The 15,717-nt window shown below is 38.1% G+C and overlaps 1 protein-coding gene and 1 long non-coding RNA gene across 2 annotated transcripts; one reads left to right on the plus strand and one right to left on the minus strand.

Moving 5' to 3' along the window:
- Positions 1-1,404: 1,404 nt before the first annotated feature.
- On the plus strand, positions 1,405-1,845 carry LOC138895917 (uncharacterized). Its single transcript, XM_070180673.1, has one exon. The coding sequence runs from the start codon at positions 1,405-1,407 to the stop codon at positions 1,843-1,845; it is 441 nt and encodes a 146-aa protein (XP_070036774.1).
- Positions 1,846-12,371: 10,526 nt separating this feature from the next.
- Positions 12,372-15,038, minus strand: LOC104121131 (uncharacterized). The gene is made up of 2 exons (XR_691837.4): positions 13,803-15,038; positions 12,372-12,566 (listed from the first exon to the last, which is right to left on the minus strand). It is a non-coding gene; the product is annotated as an uncharacterized lncRNA (long non-coding RNA).
- Positions 15,039-15,717: the final 679 nt, after the last annotated feature.

Consider the following 15,717-nt stretch of genomic DNA (forward strand, 5'->3'; position numbering starts at 1 on the left):
GAAGGGTTCCCCATTCATGTAGTATGATGAGTGTGAGGAGAGCTTTCAGAAGCTCCAGACTGCCTTGACCACAACTCCAGTTCCAGTTTTGCCTATAGCATCGGGTGCCGATACGCTGTATTGTGATGCTTCGCAGATTAATATTGGGTGTGTATTGATGTAAGAGGGTAGAGTGATTGCTTATGCTTCTCGCCAGTTGAATCCCCATGAGAATAACTACCACGTTCATGATCTTGAGTTGGCAGCCCTCATTCACGCTTTAGATTTGGAGGCACTATCTCTATGGCGTGTCTTGCAAGGTATTTACAGATTATCGGAGTCTGCAACACTTGTTTAAGTAGAAGGATATAAACTTGAGGCAGCGAAGGTGCTTGGAGCTATTAAAAGACTATGATATCACCATTTTGTATCATCCCGGAAAGACCAATGTGGTGGCTGATGCCTTGAGCAGAAAGGCTGTGAGTATGAGTAGCCTTGCATATATTTCAGTTGGTGAGAGACCGCTAGCATAAGATGTTCAGGCCTTGGCCAATTAGTTCGTGAGTTTATATGTTTCGGAGCCTAGTCGGGTTCTAACTTGCATGGTTTCTCGGTCTTCTTTGTATGAGCGCATCAAAGAGGGTCAATATGACGACCCTCATTTGCTTGTCCTTAAGGACACGGTGCAGCACGGTAATGCCAAGGAGGTTTCTATTGGAGATGATGGGGCGTTGCAGATGTAGGGTCAGATTTGTTTGCCCAATGTGGATGGGTTACGCGAGTTGATTCTTGAGGAGTCCCATAGCTCGTGGTATTCCATTCATCCGAGTGCCACCAAGATGTATCAGGATTTGAGGAAACACTATTGATGGAGAAGAATGAAGAAAGATATAGTGGAGTATGTGGCTTGATATTTGAACTATCAGTAGGTGAAGTATGAGCATCAGACGCCGGACGACTTGCTTTAGAGACTTGAGATTCCTGAGTGGAATTGGGAGCATATTACCATAGACTTCGTTGTTGGACTCCCACAAACTTTGTAGAAATTTGATGCTATTTGGATGATTATGGACCGGTTGATTAAGTCTGCACATTCATTCCGGTTGTGACTACCTATTCTTTAGAGCGGCTTTCTCAGATCTATATCTGTGAGATACTTTGTCTTCATGGCATGCCAGTGTCCATTATTTCTGTTCGAGGCACGCAGTTCACATCATAATTTTGGAGAGCAGTGCAGCGAGAGTTGGGCACACAGGTTGAGTTGAGTACAATATTCACCCCCAGACGGACGGACAGTCTGAGTGCACCATTCAGATCTTGCAGGATATGCTATGCGCTTGGGTTATGGATTTTGGGGGTTTGTGGGATCAGTTCTTATCGCTTGTAGAGTTTGCCTACGACAACAACTACCAATCGAGTATTCAGATGGCTCCTTATAAGGCCTTATACGGTAGGCAGTGTCAATCTCCAGTTGGTTGGTTCGAGCCTGGGGAGGCTAGGTTATTGGACACCGATCTAGTTCGGGGTGCCTTGGAGAAAGTCAAGTTGATTCAGAATTTGCTTCGTACAGAACAGTCTAGACAAAAGAGTTATGCTAATAGGAAGGTTCGTGATGTTGCATATATGGTGGGAGAGAAGGTATTTCTCAGAGTTTCGCCCATGAAAGGTGTGATGAGGTTCGGGAAGAAGGACAAGTTGAGCTCTCGGCATAATGGCCCTTTTGAAGTGCTTAAGAGGATTGGAGAGGTGGCCTACAAGCTTGCATTGCCATCTAGTGTATCGGGTGTTCACCCAATGTTTCATGTTTCTATGCTCCGGAAGTATTATGGAGATCCGTCACATATTTTGGACTTCAACACGGTTTAGTTAGATGGGGATTTGACTTATAATGTGGAGCCGGTGGCCATTTTGGACATGCAGGTTTGAAAGTTGAGATCAAAGAATATAACTTCAGTTAAAGTTCAGTTGAGAGGCCAACTAATCGAGGAGGCTACTTGGGAGACCGAACGGGAGATGCGTAGCAGATATCCACACCTATTTGAGACTCAGGAATGATTCTAGACCCGTTCGAGGATGAACGTTTGGTTAAGAGGGGGAGAATGTAACGACTAGGCCGATCATTTTATGTATTGTAGCCCCGTTCCCTTATTTATCGCTTCTTCTATGATCATTTGTGGTTATGTGACTAGCCGGGGTTGTTGGTTTGATTTCGGGAATGTTTCAGAATAAATTGGAACATTTGTCCCAAGGTTGGAAGCTTAAGTTGAAAGAGTTGACCAAAGTTTGACTTTTGTGCAAAAGACTCCGGGATGAAGTTTTGATATCTCCAATAGCTTCGTATGATGATTTTGGACTTAGGCGTATGGCCGGTTATTGATTTGGTGGTCCGTAGATTGGTTTGAGGCTATTTGGCGAAAGTTGGAAAGTTGATGATGTGGAAAGTTAAGAAGTTTGATCGAGAGTTGAATTAGCTGATATCGGGCTCGGATTTTAGTTCTGGGAGTTGGAGTAGGTTCGTAGTGTCATTTATGACTTGTGTGCAAAATTTGAGGCCAATCAGAGTTGGTATGATTCGACATTGGTTTTATAAGTTGGAAATGCATTAGTTCGTTAGGCTTGAATTGGTGCGCGATTCGTGATTTTGATGTTCTTTGATGTGATTTGAGGCTTCGTCTAAGTTCGTATCATGTTTTAGGATGTGTTGGTATGTTTGGATGAGGTCCCGGGGGCCTCGGGTGTGATTCGAATTGAAATTGGAATGGATTCAGACTTAGATAAATGTTGATGGCTTCAGTTCTGGTGTAACAACACCTGCGACATTTTGGCCGTAGGTGTGGAGCCGCAGAAGCGGCCACGTTGGAGAAGATGCAAGATTTGGCTAGAGAGGGTATATGCATAGATGCGAGGATTTATCGCACCTGCGAGGCCGCAGGTGCTTGCATGTGACCGCAGGTGCAAAGGAGGAGATGAGCATGGGTGTCTACAAAAAAGGACGTGGGTGCGCAGAAGTGCATCCACAGATGCGATGGAAGGCCCGCAGAATCGGAAGGCGAATGGGTGTACAAGAGCTGCAGATGCGGAGAATTTCTGCATGTGCGGGCATTGGACCGCAGATGCGGTGGGATGGAGTTTATGTGGGAAGCATAGATGCACAATTTTTACCGCAGAACCGAAAATCGAAGCGCAAGTGTGAAATGCCTGGCAGTGTTTTAAATCAAAGGGTTTAGTTGTTTTCCTCATTTTTGGGATTTTGAAGTTCGTACTTTGGGCGATTATTGAGAGGGTTTTGGCTACAATTGAAGAGGTAAGTGAAGATTCATCACTTTTATTGATAAATACTGTTTACCCATTAATTTTTACACCTAGATTATGTGTGTTTGAGATGAAATTTGGAGAATTTTGGACTATATATTGGAGAGTGATATTTAGGGAGTTGAGGGTCGATTTGTAGTCGAAATTGGATGATTTTGGTAGGATTGGACTCGTTAGTGAAAGGCTGTCCAGATTTTTTGAATTTTGTCGGGTTTCGAGGTGTGGGCCCGGGGTTAACGCTTTGGGTTGACTTTTTAATTTTGGTTAAAGATCTTAGCTTTATCAATTTGAGATATTCGAAGGTTGATTCTTAACTTTTTGTGAATTTTGTGTTTGAGGTGATTTTGGTTAATTTTGTGACTAGATTCGAGACATTCGAAGGCAAATTCACGAGGCAAGGGTTTGTTAGAGTAGTGAGTTGCGCGTTTTGAGGTAAGTAACACTTCTAAACTTTGAACTGAGGGTATAAATCTCTGGAAAACGTATTATATGGTTTGTGTTGGGGTGACACACATGCTAGGTGAAGGGCGTGCGGGCGTGTACCGTGGTAACTAAGATCCGGTTGGATTCTTATACTATGTTGATATCGAGTCTTGTTTTATCCATGTAATTCCTATGTGTTAGAGTAATTGAGTTGTGATTCTTGTTAAAAATCATGATTAGGCTATGTGCTTATTTAATTGAGACCTAATGAGGTTATTTCTGCTATTTTGAGTTATCTGCTTTACATGCAATTATGTACTTAGTCATAATTCTTTATTTGCATATCATATCTTAGTCTCTGTTATCATTCGTTGTTACATCACATGTTATCATTGTTTGGGCTGAGTGGTACGAGAGTTGTGAGCCTCAAGACTTGAGAGATTGATGACTGAGGTGGGGCTGAGAGCCGTGTTATGAGTGATATTGTGGATCGAGTTGTACGCCACAACATGCCATACTGGTTTTACTATTATTTATTATTGTTGATCGGTCTGCATGCTGCAGCAAGCTTTACAGGCTTTATATTAGTGCTTGGGCAGGATCTGCCCTTCCAGAGTCTGACATACCAGCAATGAGCGCAGGCACAATGATATATATACACGTGCTTTGGTGAGGGGCATTGATGTCAAGCATCCGTACAGTGTTGAGTGGTTTTGTGTGTGTGATGAGTGGGCATTTGAGATAAACAAATTGAGTACTTTGAGAGTGCGAGTAAGGGGGAATATCTGTGATATCATACATTTGACATGCATATTTGACATGTACGCATAGAGATGCACCATTCCTCATGCTAACTGATAATTTACATGTTTTATCTGTGTTGGGCTTTAACTGTTATACTTGAAAGCATGTCTAAATTTTTGAACCATGAACGAGCTAAATATGGAAGTTTCTTTGAGTTATTTATTGTCATTGTCATTGTCATTATCTTACATGTGTTTTCATTATATTAGTTCTGACTGTATCCTTCTGAGCTCGTCACTACTTTTAGCCCAAGGTTAGTTTTGTTACTTTTTGAGTACATGGAATCGATTGTACTCATACTACACTCTGCACTTCGTGTGCAGATCCAGGTACATCTTGACGTGGTGATTGCTAGATCTGTGCTAGTACCTGCTCGGAGACTTTGAGGTAACTGCTATGTCGCCCGCATACCTTGATTCTCCTTCCTTTTATTTTCTTCAGAACTATTCTATTACTCAGACAATTTGTATTAGAGTTATTATTTATATTGATACTTAGTAGTGCTCATGTACTCGTTGACACCAGATGCTGGGTAGTTGTAGTAGCATTTCAATTATTTTTATCAGATGCTTATGAGATTTTCCGCTGTTGAGCTTATCAAAATATGTTTACTCAAATGTTTAGCTGTTATGTGATTGTCGGCTTGCCTAGCAAGTGTGTTAGGCGCCAACATGATAAGTTGGCTTTTCTGGGTTGTGACATTTGGAATACAACTCCTTCGTGCACTTTGCACATGTTCCATACAAGTTGATATACCTTAGTTATTCCATTTCAAATACACAGAGTCTCTCACATACTTTATTTGCACATGATTTATTATGTATTTAAATATTCATTTGGGTACATGTTAATTACTCTCTTATTTGAATTCTTTGTGAATAATAGTGAGTATTTACTTAATCCCTCCCTTATTTGATAGAGTCCACTGGAATCACATTTTGTGGATCTTGAGGGATACACCTTCCCCACGAGATAACTTGAACCCTTACCAAGAATCTCAACGATTTCGCAAATCTTAATTAAAGTGTACATAACATAGTATAGTATAAGTGTCCTAGTGTACCTTAAATACTAGGTGGCGACTCCAAACTCCAATTAACCTTGTAGAGTACTATAACTTGTAGTTTATTTTTACTTGTGCAAAATAGGGTACAACAGCAACCTACTACTCCAGATATAGGCCACAAAACATTTTTTCAGAGGGAGGCAACCGACGACTATTTTGTGGGCATCAGTAACATGATTAGGAGCCATAACGAAAGGATGAGACACTGGGTTACACCGCACGGGCAAGAGGAGTGGCGAGACATGTTAACCCATCTAAGTGGAGGATTTGTGAACTGGAAGTATCTCATATCCACATGGATAACTCACGTGCCAAAAGTAACAATATCTCATATCCGCATGGTCAACTCACCTGATGCACGGACAACTCACATGCCACCAGTCCAATCCACACACAGAAGGCAGATATACAAGAATACATGCACATGATCAATGAACATCAAGATTCTTACTCTTGGACTGGTATAGGTGACATGTTACGGTGTATGTATGTGCAAGTGTACTATCACAACTCAAGTCAACAAGTAGAATTAGAGACACCGAGTAGCACAATGGAAACAACACATCAAAAATCGTAGTGTGCATGACACACACAAGATAGTTACCCCACCACAGAAGATAATCAATAACGATGCCCCCAGGCCATCATAAATCATCCCCGACATAGCTCGCCTTGTCTTTTTGCGTGCGCAACAATAAAGTAAATGCCCGCCTTATCTCACCACACGTGCATAAATAAAAATTCCACCTTGTCTCGCCACATGCGCAAATCCAACATATGTATATAGCGCGCCTTATCTCACCGCATATGCAATATAAATAATAACAATAGCACGAAAGAATCTCATGTGAATACCCCGACAATCCTCTCAACAGGCCCACATGTGCCAAAAAGACAACAACACAACATAACAACTCGCACCACACGTGCCTATATGACACAATATTTCCATAACAACAATACCAGTACCACATTAATACCTAGCCCACGACTCAACAACAATGAGTGAAAAAACAGCAACAATAAAACAAGAGTACGGAAATTAAATCAACACAAGAATTACAACAACACAATGAAATGGATGAATAACCTCAACAATGAAAGATATAACATGTACTAACAACTTCAATTAAATGCATATAAGTGACCTATGAGTCTAAACCGGTCAATTTCTACATATAAGCAAATGCATTCACTCGTCACCTCATGCATACACCTTCCACATAATTCAAATAGTGAAATTAACCCAAATCCTACGGGGTAGTTTTCCCACATAAAGTTAGGCAAGATACTTACCTTAAAAGCCCTCAATCAGTAGTCTAAAAATGTCTTTCCTCTACAATTCACCTTTGTTCGACCCGAATCTAATCAATATCGACTTAATAATATCAAATAATGCAAGAGAAACGAATTCCAATAAATAAGTTAAGATCTTTACACAACCTTTCAAAAGTCAACAAAAATCAACTCCGGGCCCGCCCGGTCAAAACCCGGGTCCAATGCTAGATCTTGACTATCCATAATCCCACGAGTCCATATATGTATTTTATTTTCAAATACGAGTCCAATTTGACTCACAAATCTCAAATTTTTATTTTTTAAAACATAGTCAAATCCCAAAAAACTCTTCAAATCTCATTATTTTGATGTTAAATCTCATAAATAATCATGTAATATAATTGAAAATTGATTAAAATCACTTACCCAATAGTTGTATGTGAAAATCCCTCCTCAAAATCGCCTCTTACCGAGTCAGGGGTTCAAAAATATGATAAAATGAAGCTAAGTCCCGTAATACTCAATTATAAACAAGTTGTAGGTGTTGCATTTGCAACATGGGGTTCGCAAATGCAAACCCTCGCAAAAGCATAGAAGCCTTCACAAAAGCGAATGAACAACTCTGAACCCATCGTAAAAGAGACAAAAATGTTGCAAATGCGAACACTGGCTTTTCACAAAAGCGGCCAGTTGGTCGCAAAAGCGACCTTCCCCCCAACCCAGGCCTCTATCGTATTTGCGAGGTTGGCTATGCAATTACGAAGGCTGCTAGACCACTACTTCTTCGCAAATGCGGCCTTCATCTCGCAAAAGCGAACCTCCATAATACGTAGATGCGATATACTCCTCGCAAATACGAGGTCCCTTCCTCAACAACCCACAATCGCAACAACGAGTATGATCTCACTAAAGTAATGGTCGCAAATGCGAGACCTGAACAATAGCAAAAATCTAAACCTCTCTCAAACACTCTGAAGCGCGTCCGAAACTCACCCGAGCCCTCGGGGCTCCATATCAAACATCTACTGTCACGACCTGGAATTCCCAACCTCGGGACTGTGACGGCGTCTAACATCTACTTGCTAGGCAAGTCGACGTTATTAAATTAATTAGCCAATTTTTAACAATTAACACAAAGTAATGATTTTCAAGGATAAATAAAATCAGAATTTAACACAGTGTTAATAGAAATAACGCGATACTAACTATTCCCAGAAATCTGAAGTCACAAGTACATAAGCAACTAGAATACTACATATATGGTCTGAAGCAAAGTACAATTGCTTGAAACTAGATAAACAGTATAATAGATAAAGAAGGAGACTTCAGGGCTACGGACGTCGTGCATCTATACCTCAAATCTTCGATATAGCTGAATCTGAGCAGAGCACCTCTAAACGACGCAGGGATCAATACCGACCTAATGCACTCCGTAAGTGTCGAGCCTAACCTCGATGAGGTAGTGACAAGGCTAGGACAAGACACCTACGTAAAATTCTGTACAGATATATATATATACACACACACACACACATATAATGCAATAGAATAACAAGTAGGTCAATTTAAATATTAACTGGGAGGGGGCATGTAGAAAGGGGAGTACAATACATACGACAAGTACAAAACCATCAAATAATCTTCCTCTAATGAACAATAATAATTAAACCAATTAAATCATCAACCAGACACCAAGTAAAGCAATAAAATCAACAATGGCACCGCATCACCCTTCATGCTTTTACTCCCATCCTCACCATGTAATATCATAAATAAAATGGCATGACATCAGCCTTCGTGCTTTAATCTTCACAATCCTCTCAAATAGATGATAATGTATGCAAATAAGGCACGACAACACCTTTCGTGCTTTTCACTCTTCCTCACCAAGCAACAATACAAATCCGAATTAATAATGCAAGGCGGGAAGCAATTTCACTTCAATTATAGTACCATGATATCAAACTCAAATTTCAAAATTCCCAACATCTTTAAAATAAACAATAAATACGAGGCGGATAATTAAAGAAGTAATAATCTAACCTAAGCATTGAAAACATAGCCAATGAAACAACTTAGAACAAAGAAACAATTTCCACCTGTATGCTTTAACCCAATGACAATGTATATATACTCGTCACCTCACATATACACCATCCCCACACTTAAATCACATAGCAAATAAACCAACAAGTCCTAATCCTTCAAGTCAAGGTTAACCACGACACTTACCTCACTCTGCAACCAAATCAATGCTCAACCGCGGCTTTTCCTTTAGAATTAGCCTCCAAACCAATAAAATCTAGCCAAATATAGTTCAAATAATTCTAAATAAGTTTTAGAAACTACCCACGAGTGAAAAAAATTTAATCTTTGATGATATTGGAAAAGGTCAACAAAAGTCAACCCCCGGACCGCTTGGTCAAAACCCCAGATTCAGACCAAAACTAAATTATCCATTCACCCCCGAGCCTAGTTATATGTTTTATTTTGAAATCCGACCTCAATTCGAAGTCTAAATCTCAATTTCTCAAAATCCCCAATTTCTACCTAAATCCCTAATTTCTACCATAAAAAATCCTAGAAGGGTAAAATCAATGGGTGTTTATGGAAATGTAATAAAACAAGTTAAAATTTACTAACCAATGAAGTTGGTTTGAAAAATCTCTTCAAAATCGCCTTTAGGCCGAGCTCAAACTTGAAAATGGTGAAAAATGGCTCAAATCTCCTCTTTGAAATGTTGTAATACCGGGGCGTGAGGTGTTCTTCGCGTTCGCGAAGCACCTGACGTGTTTGCGAAGAACTCCGGCCAAAATGGCATATGCATTCGAGATGAACTCTTCGCATTCGCGAAGGCTTGACCCCCTGACCTTCGCGTTCGCGAGCCACAGCCTGCATTCGCGTAGAGTAATAGCCCAGCCTCCCCCAGGTCCCCACAAAGCTTCGCATTCGCGAAGGGTAAGCCCCCCTCCACTTCGCATTCGTGACCAGTTCCTTGCGTTCGCGAAGAGTAATACGCCCTAGTCCCAAATTCCCCTTCGTGATTGCGAGAGTAGCTTCGCGATCGCGAAGCACAAAGCACCAGAATCAGTAACAGCTGAAAAAACCAGCAATTCCTAAGTCCGAAATGGTCCATAGCCTATCCAAAATTCAACCGAGCTCCTCAGTATCATAACTAAACATGCACAGAAATGTAATAACATCATTCAAACTCGCTTGCATGATCAAAACACAAAAATAATACCTAGAACCACGAATCGGACATCAAAATGCATGAAATTTTAATGAAAACTCAAGAACTTCTAAATTCACAATCGAGCGCCCGAATTATATCAAATCAACTCCGATTTACACCAAATTTTGCAAAAAAGTTTCAAATAGGAAAACAGACCTATACCAAGTCTCAAAACAAAAATCTGAACCCGATAACCATAAAGTCAACCTACGGTCAAACATAGGAAATTTTCAAACCTTCAAATTACAAACTTTCGGCAAAATAAGTCAAATCAACTTTGGGACTTCCGAATTTAATTTCGGGCATACGCCCAAGTCCAATCACGATATAGGTCCACCGGGATCGTCAAAATACCAATCCGGGATCTTTTATACAAAATATTGACCGTAGTCAACTCAAGTTATTTTTAAAGCCAAAAATCATATTTTCTACAAATATTTACCTGAAAACTTTTCGAAAAAAGATTCGGACTGTGCGCACTAATCGAGAAACATCAAATGGAACTAAAAGAGGTCTCGTAACAAGAAAATAAAGGCTAGTACTCAAAATATCTATCGGGTCGCCACATCTACACAAGTTTAAAATCATCATGCGAACTCGCTCGTACGATCAAAACCTAAGGATAACATCTGGAACCACGAATAAGACACCAAAACACATGAAATTTACAATGAATCTCAATAACTTCTAAAAAACAACCATGCATCTGATTCCTATCAAACCAACTCGGAATGACACCAAATTTTGCCGACACGTTCCAAATAACAAAACGGACCTATTCTAAGTCTCAAAACCAAAATCCGAACCTGATAGCTGTAAAGTCAACCTACGGTCAAACCTAAGGTATTTCTAAACCTTCAAATCACCAACCTTTGGCAAAACAAGCCAAATCAACCTAGGGACTTCCGAATTCAGTTTCGGGCATACGCTCAAGTCCAAAATCACATTACGAATCTATTGGAGCCATCAAAGTACCGTTCCGAGTTCAAATACGTAATAGTAAAACTTGGTCAACTCTTCCAACTTAAAGCTTCTAAAATGAGAATCATTCTTCCAAATCAATCTCGAATCACTCAAAAATCGAAACCGATAATGCACGCAAGTCATAATACATAATATGAAGCCACTCAAGACCTTAAACCACCGAACATAACGCTAAAGATTAAAACGACCGGTCGGGTCGTTACACATGTCTGATGGTATAATTAGGAATAATCTTTAGATTTGGTATCCTTATGCGAATCCAATAATATTTTTCTCTTTCCATGATGAATTGTTATGTTTTGTTTCCTCCCCTTTTCAAGTTTATTCTATTGTTTAGCAACTATAATATATTTCCATAATTTATAAAGAATTTGTTTGGTATAATTGGTAATTTAAACTAAAAATTTATCAGTCAATCCACGGTAGAGTTGATCCTATATAGATATGACTCGAAGATATTGAGATGTTGATCCATTACCACTACAACAAAAAGGGGCTTTAGAGGCAATACAAAATGGCTTTAGTGGCAATAATAATAGCCGCTATATCATTTATCGGCCATTGGTGTTTAGCTGCTGAAGTCGGGGTCGGCAAAGCCTTTAGCGACTTTTCTAGCAAAAGCTGGTAAAAGGTATGGTTTATTGCCGCAAAAATTAATATCATTAATGGCAATTATTTGCGGTAATTATAATGGCTGCTAAATCCAATCCAAAACGGCTAATTATACTTCTTTAGCATCCAATTATATACCCGCTAAATTCAAAATAATTGCCGCTAAAAGTTTGCATCTTTAATGGCAATTGTTTGCGACAATTATAATGGTTGCTAAATTCAATCCAAAACGATTAATCATACTCCTTTAGCATACATTTATATAGCTGCTAAATTCAAAATAATTGTCGCTAAAAGTTTGCATCTTTAACGTCAATTATTTTGTGGCAATTAAAATGGCTATAGTATCCCTTCTAAAAACATCTTAGTTTGCCCTTTTAGCATCCATTTTAATTGCTATTATGTTTAACTGAATAACCACTAAAAGTCAATATTTTTAATGACAATTGTTTTCCAACAATTATAATGGCTGCAATATCCCTTGTGAAAATATCTTAATTTGCCCTTTATTCATCCAATTTTATAGCTGGTATATCCAGCTAAATTAGCACAAGTAACAAGAGGTAATAGCAATAATTTAGCCACCATTAATAATAGTTACTACATTCATCCAGAATATGATCCAAATAATAAAATATTTAATATTAATTCAAAAAATATAATATATCTCATTAAATCTTAACAAAAGGAAGTACTAATAAAAGATATTAATGTCACAGTAACTTAAAAAATAAACTTATATTGTTTGAACTAAATAACTAATATCATTATATAACTAATCCAAACGAATGATGGTCTTCAAATGATTTCCACAACTTTTCGTCATTTTGAAATCTTTCACCCGCTAAATTATCGAACATTAGACTGTGTGACCTGAAATTACAAAATAATTATGTCAAAAGATGAAATATACTGCCCAATAAAAAGAAATTACCGAGACAGAAGTCAACAAAGGCTAGTATTTGCTTGATTCCACACTGAAAGAGCTAACATCTCAGTTGTACAAGCTAATACATATACATGGGAAAATGTTTAGTGACACTCACAAGGCAACAACCAGATTTAATGAAGAGATAAACTGATGATGTCTTTGTGAGAGGAGTGTGATGAATTAGGAATGATTCAAAATAAACTTCAAACAAGTCATGAGATAAAGTGATGATATTTTGTGAGCCAGGAGTTTGACGAATTTGGAATGATTTAAGAACATTAAACTTGAAACAGGTCATCATAGTATATGAACATACTGTTTTAGATAGTAAATAGAAATGTTTAGCAATTTAAATTCCAGAAGGTCTATTGTACACTCTAGAGAAGACAAACATGGAAAACTCTCCTTCACTCTTATGTTCCAGTTGTATAGTACAAATATTTATTCCAATAAAAGATACCCTCTGCCCGCCTTCATTCTTATGCATTAGTTCCTCACTTCATTCTTTGCATAACCATGGCAGAAAAATATAGCATAGGTTTGTTAAGTGTCATGGATCGTCTTTGGTTTCACCAAATTAGTCTCATTTTTGAACCCCCTTCAGTTTTATTTCCTATAAACCAATGTCAAACAACTTTAATTCCACACGAAGAATTCTCATCAGTTGATTTAAAAAGCACTCTTCTACAGGTAACAAATCCTCTCTTAGTTAGGTTGGTATTCTCTATATTCCCTAACCTTTTAGTGTTTGCTTGTGCTTTGTTTGGTTCACGAACAACAGATAGAAGCAGCACTCAACTAAGAAAATAGTCCCTAGAAAGTCATGATTGTCATCAACAAGAAGATGTGTGCGTTGTGCAACATAAGCTTCTGGTTTACAATCCATCTTTTAGTCCACCTAAATCGACAATTCAAATAGAATTACTTTACACTTAAATTAACAGGATTTTCTTTATGTATAGTCTGCTATGAATAGCCTATAACAATCGAAAGTGAACATATAACATTAGGGAAAACATAGGAATCAATTCAATAAATTGCCCGCCAATTTAACAGCATTCAAATATCACAAATCACAACATAGCAAACACACAAAAACAATTATCTCTACAAATCACAAACTGTCATAGTTGGACATCACAAATCACAAATCGGCTTAGGATCAAGTGTTTGGGTACCTGGTAAGAAGAATACTTTGACGATGAAGATAAGAAGGTGAAGGAGAATGATGCCAGTAACAATCTCGAAACCTACATAAAAAGAGAAGACTGAGAGTTAAGCGATGCCTTAATAACTTTGTTAAGCAACAGTAAAGAAAATTAGACATTTGACTGGTTTCCTCCTTGTATGCTTAAATCTTTAGCTTATCAAAAAAATGATATCATGAGAAGAAAGTCAGACACATATTTGTAATAGAAGATATACTCTCCAGAAACCCGAAATTGAAAAAAGTTGTAGATATGCTCAAACTGATCATCTACGAGCCTTTCCTTCAAACAATAAAGCTAAAACCAACATATTATTTTAGTAGAGTGCAACATTTTTCTATTCGAAGATTGCTAAATTTAAAGGTAGGATCACAGAAATATAAGAAAATCTCTTATAAAATGATTTATCAATATATATCTCAGAGAGGTTTCTAAACTGTAATTAAATGAATCTAAAAGTTCAAGCAATTGTAAATTGCAATCTCTGTTTTTCAGCACAAAAATGCTAAAAGCTAGATAAGAAGCACATCAGATATGCTAAAGTGTAGTTTAAACTTTAAAGTGAATAAAAAGTTGAAAACTTCGCACATCAAATAGACGACAGGGACTATCAAGAATGGAAATTTTTTCCTAATACATCTCCCTAAATTAAATGATTAGTATTAGTGAAGAATAAAGCAACAAATTGCACAAAATGCATAGAATGATAGAAAAACACTTTATTACTATATTTTTGATACATCATGTAAAAAACATAGGACAACGACTGAAACTATAAAATTTCATATGCCACATATAATGGCCAGTAAAGCTTAAGGACGATAAGGTATTCTCGTTACTTAATTCCATACAATCAAAAACAATTAACAAGAATTCTTAAAATCTGTTTTTTGAGCAGCAACGACCCAAAAAAATAGTATTGCAACGGCTGGGAATAAGACTTAGCAGCGATAGAAATGGTGCCGGTGATTATACTTCGATAATCGAAACCCTAGATCCAACAAACAGTAATTTTTCATCAACCCCTAACCCACCCAATCGAATCCTAGAGATAGAGACAGAAACTTATCGGCGATTATATAGGGAGATGGAGATGGTTGGTGCCGTTTTCAAGCGTATATTGTTTTGGCAATTTAGCGTATTTTGTTCAAAAGTTGAGCGGCTTTACAAGGTTTATGCGGAAGAGGTTTTAGAGGGAAAATAAAACTGGAGGGAATACCAAAAAGAAAAATAATATTTTTACCGTCTATTCTCTTATATGGCCATTAAAAATATACTAATTACCGATAAATATTTATTGGCCGGTAATATTCGGTTTCGTGAATAAATTAGCGACAATTACTTTATTGCTGATAAATAATTGCCGCTAAAGCCTCTAAAAGTGTATCCTCTAAATACGGGGGGGGGGGGGTCTAGTTTATACAGTAAGTCACAACAATATTTCCAATCAATTGACACCTCTAAGAGTACTGTCACGACCCAAAATCCCAATCACGGGGCCGTGATGGCGCCTAACATCCGCTTGCTAGGAAAGCCAACATTAGCTAAAGAATTAACCAGTTTAACAATTTAAAAGCAAAACATTAATAATTAAAGATTGAAATACTATGAAATACATAAGTAACGCTACCTATGCTAATCTCAGAAACTAGTGTCACAAGTGCATGAGCTACTAAAAGTACTATAAATAGGGTCTGAAATAATTATACAACTGTCTGAAATGAAAATATACAGTATAGTAGATAAGAAGGGAACTTCAGAGTCTGCGAACTTTGTGCAGCTCTACCTCAAGTCTCCTGATAAAATGGGTCTGGGAAAATCTCCTCTAAGCGCCGCTGGACCAACGCCAATATCTGCACAAGAAGTGCAAAAGTGTAGTATGAGT

Source organism: Nicotiana tomentosiformis, chromosome 7, assembly GCF_000390325.3.
Source record: "Nicotiana tomentosiformis chromosome 7, ASM39032v3, whole genome shotgun sequence".
NCBI lineage: Eukaryota > Viridiplantae > Streptophyta > Magnoliopsida > Solanales > Solanaceae > Nicotiana > Nicotiana tomentosiformis.